The 18066-nt window shown below is 44.5% G+C and overlaps 1 protein-coding gene across 4 annotated transcripts in view; it reads right to left on the bottom strand.

Moving 5' to 3' along the window:
- Positions 1 to 6676: 6676 nt before the first annotated feature.
- SATB2 (SATB homeobox 2) overlaps positions 6677 to 18066 on the bottom strand; it is a 390132-nt gene continuing 378742 nt past the window's right edge. For all 4 annotated transcript variants that reach the window (XM_085648674.1, XM_085648676.1, XM_085648677.1 and 1 more), the window contains one exon: positions 6677 to 10015. In XM_085648674.1, the coding sequence (XP_085504800.1) occupies positions 9554 to 10015 (462 nt within the window). In that variant the 3' untranslated portion in view covers positions 6677 to 9553. The remainder of the gene's footprint in view (positions 10016 to 18066) is intronic.

Below are 18066 nucleotides of genomic sequence, written 5' to 3'. Positions count from 1 at the left end.
CACCCTAACTACGCAGCCTCTTTTCAGCTGCCTGTCGAGCATGGAGCGGCCTGACGCAACAGAAGGCCTGTTTACGCCAGCCACCAATGGCCCTTGGCGCCGTGCAGAAGAAGCGGGGGCTGCGATGCAACATGCGGTACAGAACAGGGAGTGGGTGGAATTTCGCAAAATCTCTCTGAGTTTTTATGCAACTTCAAAGAATTCCACAGAGTACAACTCCTCGAGTTCCGCTCATCCCCTAATTGTGATATCATTGGAGCCAGATTATGGTAGATTCCTAGGTGATTTCACAGTAAGCACAAACACTCATGTAATAGAGTCAGACTATGATATCATTAGAGCCTGACAATGCCAGGTCCCACAGTGATATCACAGCATTGATTTCTACCGGATGTACAGTCAGATTGTGATATCATTATAGGCATATTACGGCAGATCCCAGAGTGATGTCACAGTATGCACACACACACTTGAAATAGAGTCAGACTATGATATCATTAGAGCCTGACAATCATTGATTTCTACCGGATGTACAGTCAGATTGTGATATCATTATAGGCATATTACGGCAGATCCCAGAGTGATGTCACAGTATGCACACACACACTTGAAATAGAGTCAGACTAGGATATCATTAGAGCCTGACAATGGCAGGTCGCACAGTGATATCACAGCATTGATTAATACTAGATATGGAGTCAGATTGGGATGTCATTACAGCCAGATTATGGCAGATTCCAGGGCGATGTCACAGTACGCACACCCACTTCAAATAGAGTCAGACTATGATATCATTAGAGCCTGACAATGGCAGGTCCCACAGTGATATCACAGCATTGATATCTACCGGATGTACAGTCAGATTGTGGTATTATAGCCTGAGTGATATCACAGTATGCCTATTCGCTGGCGAGTCAGACTATGCTATCCCCAAATCCATACAATGCTCATCCTTTAGAGATGCCGCAGTCTGCATTTTGCTCCAGTTGCCACTCCCCACTGTTTGTGCGGCGTGTCTGCATGAAACGCTAGAGCCAGAAGGTTTCCATACTGAAAACGTACTGCAATGCCCCATAGTAGAAGCGACAGTGGCAAAACTCTACTAAAGCGCTGCCAAATGACAAAATGGACAAGGCACACATTCTGAACTGAGAACTGCTACTGGCTAGCCCATCAATATACATACAATTGTGATGAACAAAAAACACGGAGCATGTATATGTTTCACCTTTTAACAAGCATTGTTGCTTCGATTCAGGTGGCCGTTTTGTCCAATAATTGAGACCTGTGATTTTTGTCCACGGTTACGCAAAGTTGTGTTGCCTCCATCCCTTAAAGAGAATAATATTCATAATGTGTATAGAACACTTCACAAAGCGACTTGTCAAATGGATGGTGATGTTGTGTACGTCAGCGTGGATGACGTAGGACTGCTAGGGTTCGAACCTGGGATTGCGGCAGCAAAGTCTTAACCCATGGCACTATCCTACCAGTTGAAAGTGATCTAGAACAGACACTCTCGCTCTGTTCTGCTACTGATGACAATTGCTTCACATGCATCAACTTCAAGGTCGGAAATAGATCAATGATGTTATCGCTATACATTATCTCCGTGTAGAGGTCAAGAGATAAACGCAGATGGATTTCAATAATATGTTTGAATTTATAAGACCCACTTCACAATTTGACAGCACCAATGTGAAGAGGAACATGCTTTTCATCAAATAGAATAGATACAATTCGTCTTTTAAGTTCTGGAGCAAAACTTGAAAGTGCGTTTTACATTTAATAAAATACATTTGTGAAGTGCTTCTGACTTGGAGCTTAAACATTATTTGGACACTCCTTTTAAAAAATAAATCTGCAACGTATTTCAGGTTTGTCGTATGTGTTTAACCTGGCATCAGTTTGACTGTTGATTCAGGAATTCAGGAAAGGAGGGCGCCAGACGACAAATAACGTCTGCTTGAATCGAAAATGCGTGCGAGACTTATGTTCTAAAATGAAGGGCATAGTTTCCATTTCTATGTACCCGGAAAATAAATGAATGTGCCAATCACATTCTATATGCGAATTTTCTAAATCTATACAAACGACTCCCTCATTTGAAATTGCATTAAATAAGATATTATTTTTTTAAATAGTCAATTGCACTCTCCAGAGCTTCTTTTGTATTGGTAAATTTAGCCCAAAAGTGCTAACTCCCTCGGGACACGGTACTCAATCTTCTGACTATGGAAAGAACGACTGAGTTGCCTCCTCTAGGAAAAAAACTCATCACTTGAGATCCCTTCACGGATCTGAAGCAGGTAAAAGATCATCCTTTGCATGATAATGTTGGGTTTCCTTAAATGCAGAATCTGAATTAAGTATTAAGTTAAGGCTGAGTCTGGCCGACATTTTAATTTCGCCCGAATATTCGGAGTAATTTCGGGAATTTCGCATTACTCCTGTGACACGAAATTACCAAAAATTAAGATCTGACTCTTGTGTGTCTAATTTAGAGAAATTTGGGGGGAAATGTCAAACGAAAGAGTGCAGGAATACAGCACGAGCGGCTGCTGACTGCTGCGGTTCTAGTTTTGTTGGACTTAGCACTACTTTCTTAACACAAACTGCATCCCCCGGTACATTTTGGACAGGGGGGTACCTTTTGCGCTAAGAAAAATAGTTCTAAATGCAGGGTTACGCTCCTCCTGCATATGCAGGCTTACGCTCCTCCTGCATAACTTTGCTGTAATTTCATGTAATCACGCTACAGTAAATTACGCCCACCCCTAGTTGAGGCTGTGGAGCTGGCTCGTTTAGGCTGGGTGTGCGAGCCACCACAGCAGCCCGCAAAGCATCCCTTCCATGACTGCCATTGGCTTGCAGCATTTTGATGCTCGCCCCCTATACACAGCCACATTCGATGCACGTGGACAATCTTGATAGAGATAATAGAGTCAGTGTGGACCATAGCTGAGCACTTCTTCCCAAGAAAGAAGTGCGAAGGGCACGGCAGACATTTAATCTTTCTGTTGTGGTATGAGCACTCCGTGGACACTTGCCGATGTGAGGGCGTCTGTGCCCCGGTGGTGCCACATAAAACGTGGCCCAAGGGATCATCAGCCGCTGAGATTAATTCAAGCATTCCTGTCATCACTTTATTTCTTACAACAACCTTCAAAGCATCAGCAGATCTAAGTGTCAATTGAATATTAGGAAAATGGTGCAAGAGGAGGGCAGGACAGTGGCCTTCAAATCAGCCATGTGTTATTTTATATATGATATGGGGTGTGGAGAGTGACAGAGAGTGAAAAGGGTGCGCGGAGAGGGAAAGTACGATATCAGCAAGGATAGCAAATTATTGTTCAGTAATATCAAGATGGTGGCCAATTTAAACCTGCAAGGGAGAGATTGTGTATGCTCATAGCACAGATGAAATTCCCTGATAGACAAGAGGGGTAGGCCGACTCGAGGCTGGGGCTTTCAGGCCCCAAGGAGGGTAGGCTCTACCTCAGGAAATAAGCATGACCTAGCTCTGCTCCTCAGAGTAGGAGCCATGGTGCACATGCCTGCATCAAACACTGCCACTGCTTTCAATGAGATGGAAGTCCACGAATCGTCGCGTGATGGCCCCTGGACAGCTCAGAGCCCCAAGACGCCATCCCATGGCAGATAGTGCACTGTGCAAAAGCCAACAACATAATTAACCAAAAGGCATGAGTTCTTATTGCTTAATAGCACCCCCATAGTCCATTATCTCCAGCCTAATAACAACTAAGAAATACCTCAGCTGCAAAAAACGAACATATGTGTCGTCAGAGTCCATCACTCAATGTAAAATCAAGTAAGAAGCCCTCTTTATGAATTTTCCTGCCCAAGATTATTTATTGACTAACATTTTCAGGGGTTTCAGCCAACACCACTTTGCATTCTGGATCTTGGCAGTTCTGGAGCTGTTTCCATTACAATTTTTTGGCCTTCAAGATCCAGCAGGAAGTTGCTGAGGGTTAATGAGCCAGGACTTCATCATGTGCGGCATAGGATAGGAGGCTCTGGAAGGTCTGTCTGTGCCACACCTCAAAGAACAACTCAGAGAATTCACGATGCTGTTCATCACAAAATACGCAAAACTGCTGCATATCCAGAAGAAAAACATATCAGCTCAGCAATCCAATCCAGAATTTTATCATATCCTTATGTGGAGTCTTGTAAAAAAAGTTGCAAATCACTTTGACAAGCTACTGAACAGATTTGTACAATTTCTGATGATAATTCATGTAGGAATGCATCTAAAATTGAAGTCACTTGGCGTTTGCAGACAGCATCCCCCTGGGGGACCACAGCAGCACCGCAGCTCGCTTCTATTGAAGTCTCTCTCGCTTCCCTGCCTGCAGAGCAGCACCTTGGAAGGCCAATGCGGCGACCACTCATAGGAAACTCAAAGATTCAAGAAGAACGGCTCTTATGCTGACCGTACACATATACCCTCAACTGAAGAGTTACTGAGCTGAACGGCTGCGTGAAAAGGTCCCTTTAAAACTATTCGAGCACCATAGATATATAGATATATATATTCTACGTCTGGTTTCTTTTGTATGCGTTTTAATACAAGCAGCAGTCTAAAATGTACAACAAATGATGGGACAATGTTGATGGGCCTTAAAACAAACAACGACTTTATGGGAAATGTGGCGGAATATTTGAATTCTTGGCTTCGGGGGATATTATACCCGTCCATCGAGTACAGAGTAGAAATGAAACTGTTGCCAGGCATTCCGAACTGTACGAGTCGCATACAATACCCCGAGCGGAGTGGTACCTCTGGCATGTTTCTGCGCTCCACAGACTCATACCTTTTTGGATGAGGGACTTTTTCAGCAGTTGAGATATGTGGTAATTCCCTCTAGTTCACACCTTGTGGTGAAAACACATGCTTTTGTACGTAAGAAAGCGTTGACACACAATCTCTGATGAGTGGATGGAGAATACCCGTGCAGGTGCCTCTTTTTGCAAAAAGTGAGCAAATTCTATGATTTTTATTAACCCCTGCCCCCCCACGCACTTGTATTTTTCTACCACATGGACTCCTAAACTCTGCCATCCCCTTATCCCATGACATGCAACCTTTGACCCACTCATGAAAGTTTAAGGCAATATGGTAGTACTTCTGGCTATATTTGATCGTGGTTGAAAACTATTTTATTTCTTTGACATACAGAAGGAATTCCCATCTTCTTCCTACATGTTCGTATTTGTGCCTGGAGCCCGCCACTTTCGCATAAACAGCCCATGGCATGTGTCTGTCCTCTTTGCCTCTATTCAGCACAGGTAAAGGCTGAGCAGCTGTGTGTGTCTCCTGCCATATTATGAGTGGGCCTGAATGAACGTCACTGGGGTAAAAATCCAGCCCCTTAGGTGCTTGGGCACAGCATGGATCTGAACCCAAGCTACTCTCTAGTCTTGGACATTTCCTTTTGAGTCTAGCGTTCCTCACCGACTTTTCTTCAACTTAAAATAACATACATTTTGGTCTCTCGCAGGCCAGCGCTTAATGTGTAAGAGAATAAGTTGGTGCCCAAAGCTCTGCTCAGAAGCTCGGGGCCAGTGCAATTAAATGTCAGCAGGCTGACTACCCAGGCTGCTGGTCTTGAATCCTCCTCATGACTCTGTAATCCACTACCAGACACCCGGTCCCTTTATCTCACTCGTGCCAGGTCCCTGCTTTCTCCCCTTCTTACAATGTTTCCTTCTTCCTCCTTCTGCTCCTTCCCCATGTTGTTCCCCCTCTTGCTCTCAAGAAAGGTCTGATGAGGACAAATTAGGGCCGGTCCCCAAAAATGAATAGCGGTGGGCAGTGGCTACGGAGTCCCCCACTCTAGCAGGTTAAGCAGGGGCTGCCACTGGGCCAGATTAGATGGGGGACTGGTTCCCACTAAAATGCTAATACGTTGTTTATGGGCCTCTTTGGTCTGTAGTTCTGCAGACAAAATGCACATAAATAGCGCTGCTGGGGAAAGCCATGCCCGAAGGGTGCTGGCCTTGGACTGACATGCACAGTGACAGAAACAGAGGAAATAAGAGATGGAAATAGTGGTAAAACACAGAGAGAGGAACAAAAAAAACCTTAAATAAGTAAGAGAGAATGGTGAGAAAGAAAAAGGAGGGATAAAAAATGATAGGCAGAAAGAAGAAAGGGAGGAGGAAATGAAGGAAATGAAAAAGGTATGGTGGAGGGTAAAATATTAACCCCTTCGGTGCTCATGACGGAATGGTTCCGTCATGACCCACGGTTGAGCTGTGCTCATGACGGAACCATTCCGTCATGACCACGGCGGAATCTGCGCAGCATCGAAGGGGTTAAATGGATGGAAGAGCGAAAGGATGGATAGATTGAAGGATAACAAGTTGGAGGGAAAAGTGAAAGGATGAGCATGTGAATGGGTGAAGAGAAGAATGAACAGATGGAGAAGAATGGATGAATGTGTGAAAGGCTGGATGGATATATTGATGAGTGAAAGGATTAAGTTAATGATCGGCTGGATGGAAAAAAGTGTTGTTGGTTGGAGATGGGCGATTGAATGGAAAGGTGTAGGAATGGACGTATTAATTATTAGATGGAAGGGTGAATGGATGGATAGATGGATGGAATGAGGATGAAATAGAAGAAGGCATTCCTCTAAAGAGGGTGGGGTGTTCTTACTTTGCATGGTTCGTGTGATTATAGGTTGGTTCATGTGGGGTATTTTCATTTTCTGCTTATGCCTCTGCTGGAAACCTCCACTGACATCACCGGCTCAAATTAGGCCTTGAATGGCTGGTGTTCTTTGGAAAGTTGGAACATATCTGTGTGTTTTTTCAACTTATGAAATGTATTTTAATATCAATAATAAAACGTATGCCGCGGCTAGTTTTCAAGCCCCTTTTCGCTAAGTGCAATTTCAGATTTGGATGAGAGCTAATTTGTTGCGCTTTTTTATAAGAAATTCCCTTCCCAGGTACAGTGCATCTTCTTTGCAAGAGGCCACTGACACAAAACAGAACATGTTTAAACAAGAGTGGAAATAGAGACCATGAGCCCTCGGGGCTGCATGCTTTACTTTGACTTTTCTTTGGATCATTCAGCACATCATTATATAGGAGACTGAGTGGAGATAAACATGAGACAGGTGCCACCAGGGACTGAGAGCTCTGCTCTCTTCATAAATGATCTATTGTTTTACTTCTACTTTTTGAAAGCATTATTATAATAAAAACAGCCATTAAGAACCCTATGGCGATTTGGTGGCAATTTAAATATATGTCATTAATTTAAATACTTTCTGAACTACGCCACGTGCAATAATCATTCCCTGAAATGGTGCGAGAGAAAAGTGTTTTATAAAATGCAACATTGTGGATGTTGCTCAAATTTCATCCTACACTGAGTTTGGTAGAGGGTTGAATCTGGCAAATAGACGTTTGTTGCGTGGTTAAATGGCTGCCTGGTCAATTACCTGACAGAATCTTCACAAACGTCTGTAGATAGCGAATAGGACATCAGAAACCGATTGCGTAAGTAAGAGACCTGAATTTTGATTCTCAGCTTCCTCTTTTCACAGATTGATGTGATCCTCGGCAAATCTCCTTGTGTTTCCTTGTCTTTACCTGGCACAATCGGGAGCCCCAAAAACAGGTTATATCCCACTTTGAAACACTAACTAGAAACCTACTTCCGTTTGCTTTAAGAAATGTCGAGGTGGTTAAAACATTTATTATATTCAGGGTCACAGGTTCAGAGATTTTTGGGTGTGAGGGTAGAGGAGAATGTGTCTGCTTCCTCTCATTGGGATCGACAGGCGGCATCCTACCCATTGCCCTATGAATCTAGACCAGTGTACATTGCTGCCTAGACCACCATTAAACCAGTTACAAGTTGACAGAAAGCAGCCATGACTAAGAAAGGTAAAGTGCATTGTCCCAAAGTCAGACAACATTGTGAAGAAGACAGAGCTGGGACAGCACTTAAGGCTCCTGGCTCCAAATCTAGGGTTTCGACTGGCAGCTTACAACTCGAGCTAGCATGGAGGACTGGATTGTGCCCATAGCAGGGGTTATGGACAGAACATGTGAAGGATGTAGAATATGAGGGAAAAAAAAAAATTCACAACCAGAGGGGAAAAATAAAAATACAAGCTCAGCATTGGGATCCGCTTTTAGTAAATCTGCCCCTAACAATGTTATGGCGAGTAAAGAAAATGAACTAACACCATAATGTGCAAGGGGGAAAAACACCCCCACGTGTTCCTCCACAGACCCCAGCATCCCCTGCTGCTGCTAGCTCTCGTGGGATATCACCTGAGCAGCAAAGTCTAAGCAAATGATGCAGAATTGCAGCTTTTCACCAAGGCATGCCCCGTTTTGCTTTAATGTTGTAGGGGGATGGGATTCTATTTTTGACATGGGGTGAAATCACAGACCTTGCTCTGAAGGACCAACTGGTCCAGCGCTCTGACGTCAGTTTTAGTCCTGGAGGAATAGCACGTGGAATGTTTGCAGTATCTGTATCTTGCACTAAGTTTGTTGCATCCTGTGTATTAAAACGCTCAATTCAGCAGTGTCAAATAATGACAATTCAAAATGCACAGGCCTTACATTTCCACTGCAAAAAAAAATGCAGACTTCGAGCCGCTGCAACATTTGACAATATTCTATGCAAAATTTGGTATAAAATGGCAAGTGCTACTTATTTGAGGGATGTGCAGGACAGTGCAAGGCTGTTTTAAGAAGTGCCTCAGACTTACACCAATCTGCAAGATATCCCAGGCGGGGCTGAAGTCGACCAAGAGTTTAACAGCGTCTTGGTTTTTCAATTTTGAGTTTGATGTCATTTTTTGGCAGTGTTGACATTTTTAAATACATACCTCATAAAATTATACCCATCCAGCCACCACAGAGGAAGCCATTTAACAAAAACAAAAAATAACCATGGCTAAACATAGAAAATAAATAGGAATCCAAAAATAAGTCACCACACCCTGAGAGTGCAGGCCGCCCATCAGGAAAAAGGCAAAACAGCAACTCACCCTGAAGTGGTTTTTTAATACGTTTGCACAGGTCCGCATTTCTTTTGTTTTTTAATGAACTCGTTTCACAGTCTGTACTTTGAGACGGAAAAAAGGTCTCTGATCCATGCAAGTGTAATTACATATTTATATATAGTATATGTCATATATACTCGTTTATATATACATATTGTACTATATATATGGCGTCCTTCATTGATTCCAGAGGTCTCTGCAGTCTGTGACTTTTTTCACTGAATGTCCACTCTGTAAGTGCAAGATGAAAAATAAAGAACTGCATTATCCCGGAGGGAGTATGCTTTTTCCTAGTCAAATGCAAGATTAACACTTCTGTGTCTTTGTCAAGGCATTATCCAGCCCAGCCGTGATAATTCACCACAGTCCACTGGCCTTTTTGCGCGCCTGAAAAACATTGACTTCCTTTCTTACCCTAAAATGCCTTTTTTTTTTTACAAAAAAACAATATTAATAATCACGGTTGGCCCCAAAGTACTGCTGTCGCGTTATCTCTGGTCGACCTCAGATGGCGTGGCCTGGCTTTTGTCATGGTGCTCCTCACTGGGTGCCACCGAGTACATTTCCTCAGAGCCCTCTTCGCTCTCATTCTCCTCGGACTCCATCAGCAGTTCTTCATCCTTGTACTCCGCCACATCCACGGCGGTGCCTTGGTGCTCTTTCAGTTTACCGTGATGCTTGACGTGGTAGCGTTGGTTCTGGAAGAACTTGATGATGGTATGCTTGGGGAGATCCAACTGAGCGGACAGGGTGTGGATCGCTTCCTGGTCTGGGTAGAGGCCCACATCATGGATAAAGCTCTGAAGGATGGCCAGAGCTTCCAGGGAGATCTTGGTCCGGGAGCGGGGCTTTTTGGCGAGGCTGTCATCCGCAGGCGTTGGCTGGGGTGGTGCCTCTTCCCGTGGCGGCGTGGTCTCCTTGGCTGGCTGCGACTGTTGTGGATGGTGAACCTTCAGAAAAAAACAAGGAAAGATTTTGAGTCTACCAACAAAGGAAAATGAGTCCACCCATGAATAATGGTCATCACATTTAATAAAAGATCAGTTTTCACAAAACCAAAACATATATATATATATTTTGAACGAGGTCCAAAACTAAAGACTACTTTTATGATCAACGACAGGCTCCAGCGCAGGGAGCTGAATCTAGAAGCAAGTACCGCTAAACACTAGCTCCAACTAAAGAAGGGGTTCATCAGCAATAGGCTCTAGCCAAAGTGGGGTTTCATTAAGAGGAAGGCTACAGATAATAAATGATGTAATCCAAGCATAGGTTCCTAGTAATTACTTATTTTCTTTAAGGAGGCTGTAGATGAATACAAGGTCATTAAAGGGATTATAGAGCTAACAACTACTTGGATTAATGGTCCCTGGATACATATCAGCTTTATTAAAGGGATATGATCAGTTTCAGCGTAGGGTGCCTACAGTTATAGATGCACTCCACTTAATGTTAGTTTCATAGAGGGCTTCAGCTAAAGACACATTATATGAAAAGGAAGCTCCAGCTAAAGAAAGGTTGGTCTTCAGGTAAAGAAGTGTCTTATTGACAAGGGGCATTAGCTAAAGTGCATCTAACCTGAAGAGAGCCACCGGGCTATATTCATGCAATAGGAATTACACAATATATGCCCTCATTACAAGAAGCCTCTTAATGCCAATGTGGCCAGTACCAACAGTTAGCCGCCCCTTTGGAATTATACGTTCTTGACTTTTACACTGAGATTTCAGATGCGGAAAACAGCCAACATCTCCCGGTGAAAGTATAGGGGCATATGAGGAAGGATTGTCAGGGGACCTGGACCCAGAATTAATGATTCCTCCATTGATTCTGCATTTCTTAATGATCTCTGAGGGTCCAACTCAAAATGAGCCGTTTTGTCCCCATCTTGGAGTTACCAACCCCTGGTATTGGTAACTCAGGGGGCGGGGAACAGCCAGTTCCATGGCACTCATAGTCAGGCCTGTGTGTGGAAATAACTATTTTCTGTCTAATGCCCCTGTGTGAGCGCTTTCAGGGCGTACCATGAGGAAAGAAATTGAACACACAGCCCCTGAAATGAATCTGCTGTGGTGCTCATCATGTAACACGTCATTTGGGTGAAAATATAATTTGTGTTATCAGCATATTATTCCCTACCCCCTGTGAACTCTCATGTCTAGTTTTGCTATTCAAGCAGTATTAGCGCTAAGGCAATACAAGACAACTATGTTTAGGTTGAAAGGGTAGTCACCCCAACATAAAAGGTGTTCTGCAGCTATTGACAATAATATGTATCTTTAGGGCATGAAAACCTATTTGATGACAAGTAAATATGTTTGGCTTTGGCCAGCAGCCTTTCGGCTCGACCATTGCTTGATCTGTCATGGTTTTTGCAAAACTTTATTGCTAAGAGAGATGTCAGACTCTAATCAACCAAAAAAAACATTGGCTAAAAGCTCGAATATTTTTTGGGTTTAAAAAAAGCACACATTGCTGTAGTAGTTCCTGGCACTTAAGAGAACTAGTTTGTATGTGGATGTGCTCACTGAGAAAGGACATGATTCCATCTGTCACTGTGAAGTTGGGCATTGACTGAAGTGGGCTGACCCATTGCTCCATTCTGTAAGCCGAAGGGAGAGTAAGAAAAACGTGAATGACTCAAAACCAGACAAATGGATGGAAAGGCCTGCGTTACAAGTATATCCTGCATGTAATTTTAGATCTTGGCAAACACCTGATCTAGCATGCAGAGACAGCCATTAATACTGAGGTTGGCTACCAGCCCTTTTGCCTTTCTCGATGCTTTGTTGGCTTGTCATGATTTTGGCAGCGCTTTATTGTTGGAGAAGGTGCCTGGCCCATGTCAAACTAGATGCAAAATTGGTTAAAATCAAAATATTTTGGTCACAAAAAGCACACATTGCCATAGCAGCCCCTGGCACTTAGGGGAACCTCTTTGTGTGTGTATGCGCTCCTTGTGAAAGGGCAGAAGGCTGTCACTCACAGTGGTTAGCCAACAGCTGTAGTCGGCTGTCTCACTGCCCCACGCTGTAGTAAGCAGAAGAAAAACATGAATGACACAGTACCAGACCAATGTATGAAGCTGGGCGGCCGAAAGCCTCGATAAGAAGCGCATTATACATTTAATGACTGGCCTTAAAATGGTATGAGAAATACAAACAAGGCCTTGTGAGGGAGGAGGATTTCCAAGAAAGAGATTATTATTTTTGTTTTTCGAAGACATTAAACATTAGCACTTTGTATCCCTCAGTCGCCAAGAAAATGCACACACCTAGAAAACCTCCTCGCGTGCCTGCCGCGCTCTTATTTATCTGAGAAACAAGCATGAATTATTAACAAATCAAAAGGTGCCTGCGCTGTGGGAAGGGATATAAAACATTTTGAACAGATTTAGAAGTCGACCTTTTGATTTCAAAATCCTGGGCTTGTCACCACCTGGGAATGTCACTTTTGAAGCCCTGAAGGCTTTGGAAGTGCCACTTAAAACCATCCCCGGATCAGAAAGGCGCGGGTTATAATGATATCTGGAAACGTTCTCCGCAACTTGGGCTGAATACAGTATTTATGAAGGCTGAGAAAAAAAAACATTCTGCTGGAAAATAAAGCTTCACAGAACTGCTGGGGAAGGGAGCAGGAAAACACCGGTCTCATAGCCGTACAACTGACAGACCAGTGCCTTACAGACCAGCAGGCTACACACAGAGGCATGCGCTTCAGGTTTCTTGCACCGGAAGCGGTTTGTTCCTTTTGACCCTTCATTCCTTCAGCGTCACCATTGCACCGCCACCACACTATCGGAAGGCGACTTGTCGTAGCCGAAGTCACAACAGTTTAGGCGGCGGGTACAGTGGGTGAAATGTGTTACCCAGCAGAAAAAAAAAACAAGCCACCGTGATTGCCGCTGATATTGGCATGAGTGCAGCGCCCAAAACACACCCAGTGGCACTGTGCAGTGGGAGAATACGAGGCTTTACCCAGTCTTACTCGGGCCGCCTAATGTGAGGCATGCACTATGCCGTGCAGCCCAATTTACCCGGCCCAGGAGCAAACGCCCCAGAGTTCAGGGCCTTGGCAGGCAGTCAAGCGACATAGAGAAGTGTGAGGCATATGGTATCAGAAACATGTTTTAAAATGCGGGTGCTCGTGCATGTTTTAAAATGCGGGTGCTCGTGCATTCACTGCAGTTTTAATTTAGCAGATCTGACTATGCAGGAATGTGCGCCAAACATTAGTGATTACGTACACTTGTTGTCCTTTTTAATTGTCACTGTTCTTTTATCTCTGAGTTTTATATATTATTAATACTGTTGGGGTGTCTTTTACAATCATCTATTCATCGAAGTGCTACAACAGATGCCCTGTTACAGAACTTAATCCCACTCATTTGCAAATGACATAAATGTAATTTTAACAAACTTGTTTTAATGCATAACTGCTGCTTGCACAGCCGTGCAGATAAATGGTGCTGCAAAAACAGTTAGCCTTGAACAAGTCCCTGCTCCTCATTTTATCAACATTGGGAAGATTAAATATAGAGACCTGAGTCAGGATCATTTAGTTCGGAACCTGTTATCGGTAAACTGAGCACTTATCTCTGCAGCAGGTGCATTTCCCCTCTCGAAGCGACCACGGAAAGGTGAAAAGCTAAGCCACGGTGAATTCAGGTGACTAACACATCCCTTCAGGGTTGATTTTTGAAGTTTTATATCGAGAAACCCTGCTGGTTTATCTACAGTCCCAAATTATCAACGACTATTTGCAAGTTGTCAAAGCTTGTCTAGTGAAAATGGGTCTGGTAGAGGCTAAAAGGGTATAACGACATGCTCAGAAGGGTATCCACCGCTATTGTGGTGTCAAGCTTTCTTTGGGGAAATTTGGACTCCCACACAATATTTCCTCTCAATTGAGGGGAGAGAGAATGGAGGAGAAAAATCCTTTTGAATGTATATTGAATTAATAATTAAGTGTTGTTTTGGTCATCTCTAAATTAGCCAGACAGTGACACCTTGTGGCTGACTGTCACAATAGCCAGTGTTGACAATTAAGTGCCAGTGCCGACCACCGGAAACCCACTAGCACAAATTAAGCACTAAGAATAGATTCCTGGCAGAATGTCCTCAGTCCATAATTGTTCTGATTTTGGGGTGACAGAGGTCCTATGCTTGTACCCCTTTCTGCCTTTGAAGTAAGCAAACTTCAAAGGAAAGACTTTGCAGTGTACAAGAACCTGTCTTTCCCTGAACAGGCTCCAGACACACTAAAAGGGGGGTGGAGACAGATTTGTGTGAGGACAGGCACAGCCCTATTCAGCTGTCAGTGACAACTCCCCCACCACTCTAGCTCAGGAAGGACCATCAGCTTGGTGATGGCCCATCAGGATATGCAAGGCACACCTCAGATCCCTTTTGGGTGACTATCTATAGTGATTGCATAGGAGCCTAACTGTCAGCCAACCCAGATGTGTATTCTACAGACAGGTCAAGGCACAGAATGGTTAAGCATGAAATTGCCCACTTTGAGGGAATAGGTATGATTCTCGCCCCTCCCTTAGATCTTATAGGAGCTGGTTCTATAGATCTTGTGACATGTGGTGTAGCTTTCGGGGGCGGCCCAGATGGAGGGTCTCCTGCATCTGTGGTCTCTCCACCCTTGTCGCACCCACCGAGCACTATCCGGTTTTTATCCTGGAATATTGCCGGTCTAAAGCGAAACCTCGTCGATCCTGTATGGAACGAGTTTATTAATACCTTTGATATTATCCTTTTCCAGGAAACTTGGAGCTTGGATGTTGTCCATAAATCTGGGTTTACCTCCTATTTTGTACCAGCGTCTAGCTCACTTAGAGGATGCCCCTCGGGGGGCCTTTTAATATGGGTTAGTATTGACTTGAATTGGCTAGTTAAGCAAATTCCAAATGTGTCCCAAGACATTTTGCATCTATCTATTGCCGGGTCAGTATCTCACCCCGGCTTAGACATTATTAATATTTATGCCCGGGGATCGTCAGGTGCACAGGCATGCCCCACGTTATTAACTCTCGAATCTGAACTCTCAGCCATTTGTACAGCTTCGGGTGTTGTAGTCGCTGGTGATTTCAACTGCACCTTTGAGCCTCTCAGTGACGACAACATCCTGGGCACGGACGAGGATGACTCAAGGCGAGGTATTCCCCTGCTTAGCCTTCCACCACTTAAAAAGTGGTCCAAAAGGGCTGTGCAGCTCAATGCCCTGGCCATGGAATTCAATCCTAGGGCCACTAATGGTAGAACATGTTCAGACACAAGGGGAGCACCCACTTTTATTAGAGCTAAAACCCCATTGCGCATTGACTATATCTTGCTGGATGTCGAGCTGTGGCCGGATCTCATTGACATGGAAGTTACCTCTAGATATGAGAGCGACCACAACCTGCTAACCATGCAACTCAAGCGCGAGCTGCTCATTACACCTACTGAGCCTACCAGTATCCAGCCACTCTGGTCTAGAGAGGTTGTTCCGTCCAACTGCAACAGACGGTTAAAATGGCCCACAGTCGCTAAACGAGAGCTGGACCTAGGTAAAATCCAAAATATTGTGAAAGAAATTATACATTTAATGGAGCTAGATCCGGATAGTGGCTCCAAAGTTCCGTCTATGAAGACTCCAAACGAGATCTACATGGAGACCATCATTAAGGTGGGGAAGTTTTTTTAAGTTAATACTAAAGGGGACCGCAAGTCATCTCGACCGCTCACAGAAAACGTATGGTTTACGAGTGACTGCAGAGAAAAGAGACAGGACCTGGCCAGGGCTCTTAAAGAAAGGGATCAGCATTCTATTACCCATGCCCGGAAATTATATTATAGCTCAATTAAAAAAGCTAAGCGTGCATGGGATGAAGCCCACTGGCAGGATTAGAAGTGTGCTGCGCGATTAAAAGACTCCACTCGGTTCTGGGACCTCATTAATATTAGTTCAAGAGGAGGGGCAGACCCAATTCCAAACCATATAATTGAGCAGCAGTGGTTCGACCATTTCTCTGGTCTATACTCCCCTGGAGAAGAGTGCCCTCTAGAGACGATGGACCTTGCCCCCGAGTCTATAGTCCCCTTAGGGGAGGGGGACCAGTTCGGTGTTAGTGAAATTCACTCAGCCATAAATATGATAGCGCCTGGCAAGGCGGCCGGACCGGACGGCCTACCTGGCGATCTCCTACTTTATGATAGAGAACTATGGGCTGAGTTTATTCACCGTACCCTGAATAATATAGCAAGGGGGCATACAGTGCCAGACTCTTGGAAGGGGGCTGAGGTGGTGGCCATCTTTAAAAAAGGGGATAGAGAGGACCCTGCCAACTACAGACCAATTAGCTTAATTGATGTGATCCAAAAAGTGGTAGGCAGGGTCCTTCTAACCAGGATCAAAGCCTGGATTGATGAGGACGGCATCCTGTCACACTTCCAGGCGGGTTTTAGGCAGGGTGTCGGAACCATCGACCAGGTTTTCAGATTTTCTATACTATACTGGAAGTCTGTCATTATTGAAAGGGGCAGCCTATATCTGGCATTTATCGACCTCAAAACAGCCTTCGACTTGGTACCTCGGTCCAAGTTGTGGCAAGTTTCGGCCGATCTAGGTATTCCCCCACTTATTCTGGATCTCCTCAAACGACTTCATGATGGCAATTTTGCAAAGGTTAGGTGGGGAAAACAGGGCCAGCTGACAGGGAGAATAGCAGTAAGGAGAGGTGTCCGCCAGGGTTGTGTTTTGGCACCGACCCTGTTCTCCCTCTTTATAAATGGGGTGGCAGACTTTTTGAGGGATGACGGGGTCGATGCCCCAACCCTGAGCGGGGAAAGATCACCCTCTCTGCTTTTCGCTGACGACACACTGCTAATCTCCAAGAGCCCTATGGGCCTCCAAAAACTCCTGTCTCGCTTCACCGAGTTCTGCATTTCCAGGGGCCTCAAGATTAATACATCAAAGACCAAGCTCATGGCCATGTCCCCCTCTAAAAGGTTTAGGAACAACATCAGTGTGGACAATTGCCATCTGGAGCTTGTAACTGCCTTCGATTATCTTGGGGTGAGGGTCAACAGCAAATTGAATTGGGCTCCTCACCTTTCCAAAATGCTCCTGCATCATAAACGGGCCGCAGGTGCTATCGTCAGGGACTATCACTTAGCCGACCAATAGCTGCAGCAGTTATGGTCTACCAGGGGAAGGCGCTTTCTGCCTCCTTATACGGCGCGGAACTATGGGGATTCGAAAATTTAGTAGAGTTGATAAAATCGGAGAATTCATTCTTCATTCTTTAGAGACATTCTTTCACTCCCTCAATCTTCCCCACTAGTTCCTCTTCGTAGCGATCTCGGTAGACACCCCATAAATGATATTGCTAGGCTGCGCCCTTTACTATACTGGGTTAGGCTCAGAAGGTCTCCGGATTTAAGCCAGTATGCCGCGGCCTTGGATGACATACTACATCTCGGAGCTTGTTATAAGATCCCCTGGCTATCTAAATTAAAACATCTGGTGCAAGAGTTGGGTTTGGGAGAGTTTTGGGAGAGCCAGCAGCCACCTCCTAAACCCATTGTGAAAAAAATCTACTGGGATTGGGTTACTGCTGCTACTCTACGGTCGCAGCGAGGTCCCCTTACTGAAAAATTTCTAGGCGTAAAACCTGTTCCTAGATTGGAGATGCTCCTGGATCTCATTGAATCCCCCTATGATAAGGCACTGTATCTCAAATTAAGATACGGCACACTTCCACTATTTGAGTTTCAAGGAGGGTGGAGAGTTGGGTTGGAGGCTGCAAAAGGTTGCCCAGGTTGTGCTTCCACTAAGGAATCTATTGGTCACTTTTTGTTTGCTTGCCAGGCCTATAAACATCGTAGGTCCAGATGGCTGAAACCTATATGTGCCAATCTGGGTTGCAAGTCGCACTTGGTGGCTTTGCGTATTTTAACGTATGAGACATCAGTGCCCAGTATCATTTGTGGGACTGCTAAATTTCTGG

Source organism: Triturus cristatus, chromosome 3_2, assembly GCF_964204655.1.
Source record: "Triturus cristatus chromosome 3_2, aTriCri1.1, whole genome shotgun sequence".
Lineage (NCBI taxonomy): Eukaryota > Metazoa > Chordata > Amphibia > Caudata > Salamandridae > Triturus > Triturus cristatus.
Note: the sequence above shows the minus strand (reverse complement) of the source record. Positions and strands in the feature narration are given on the sequence as shown.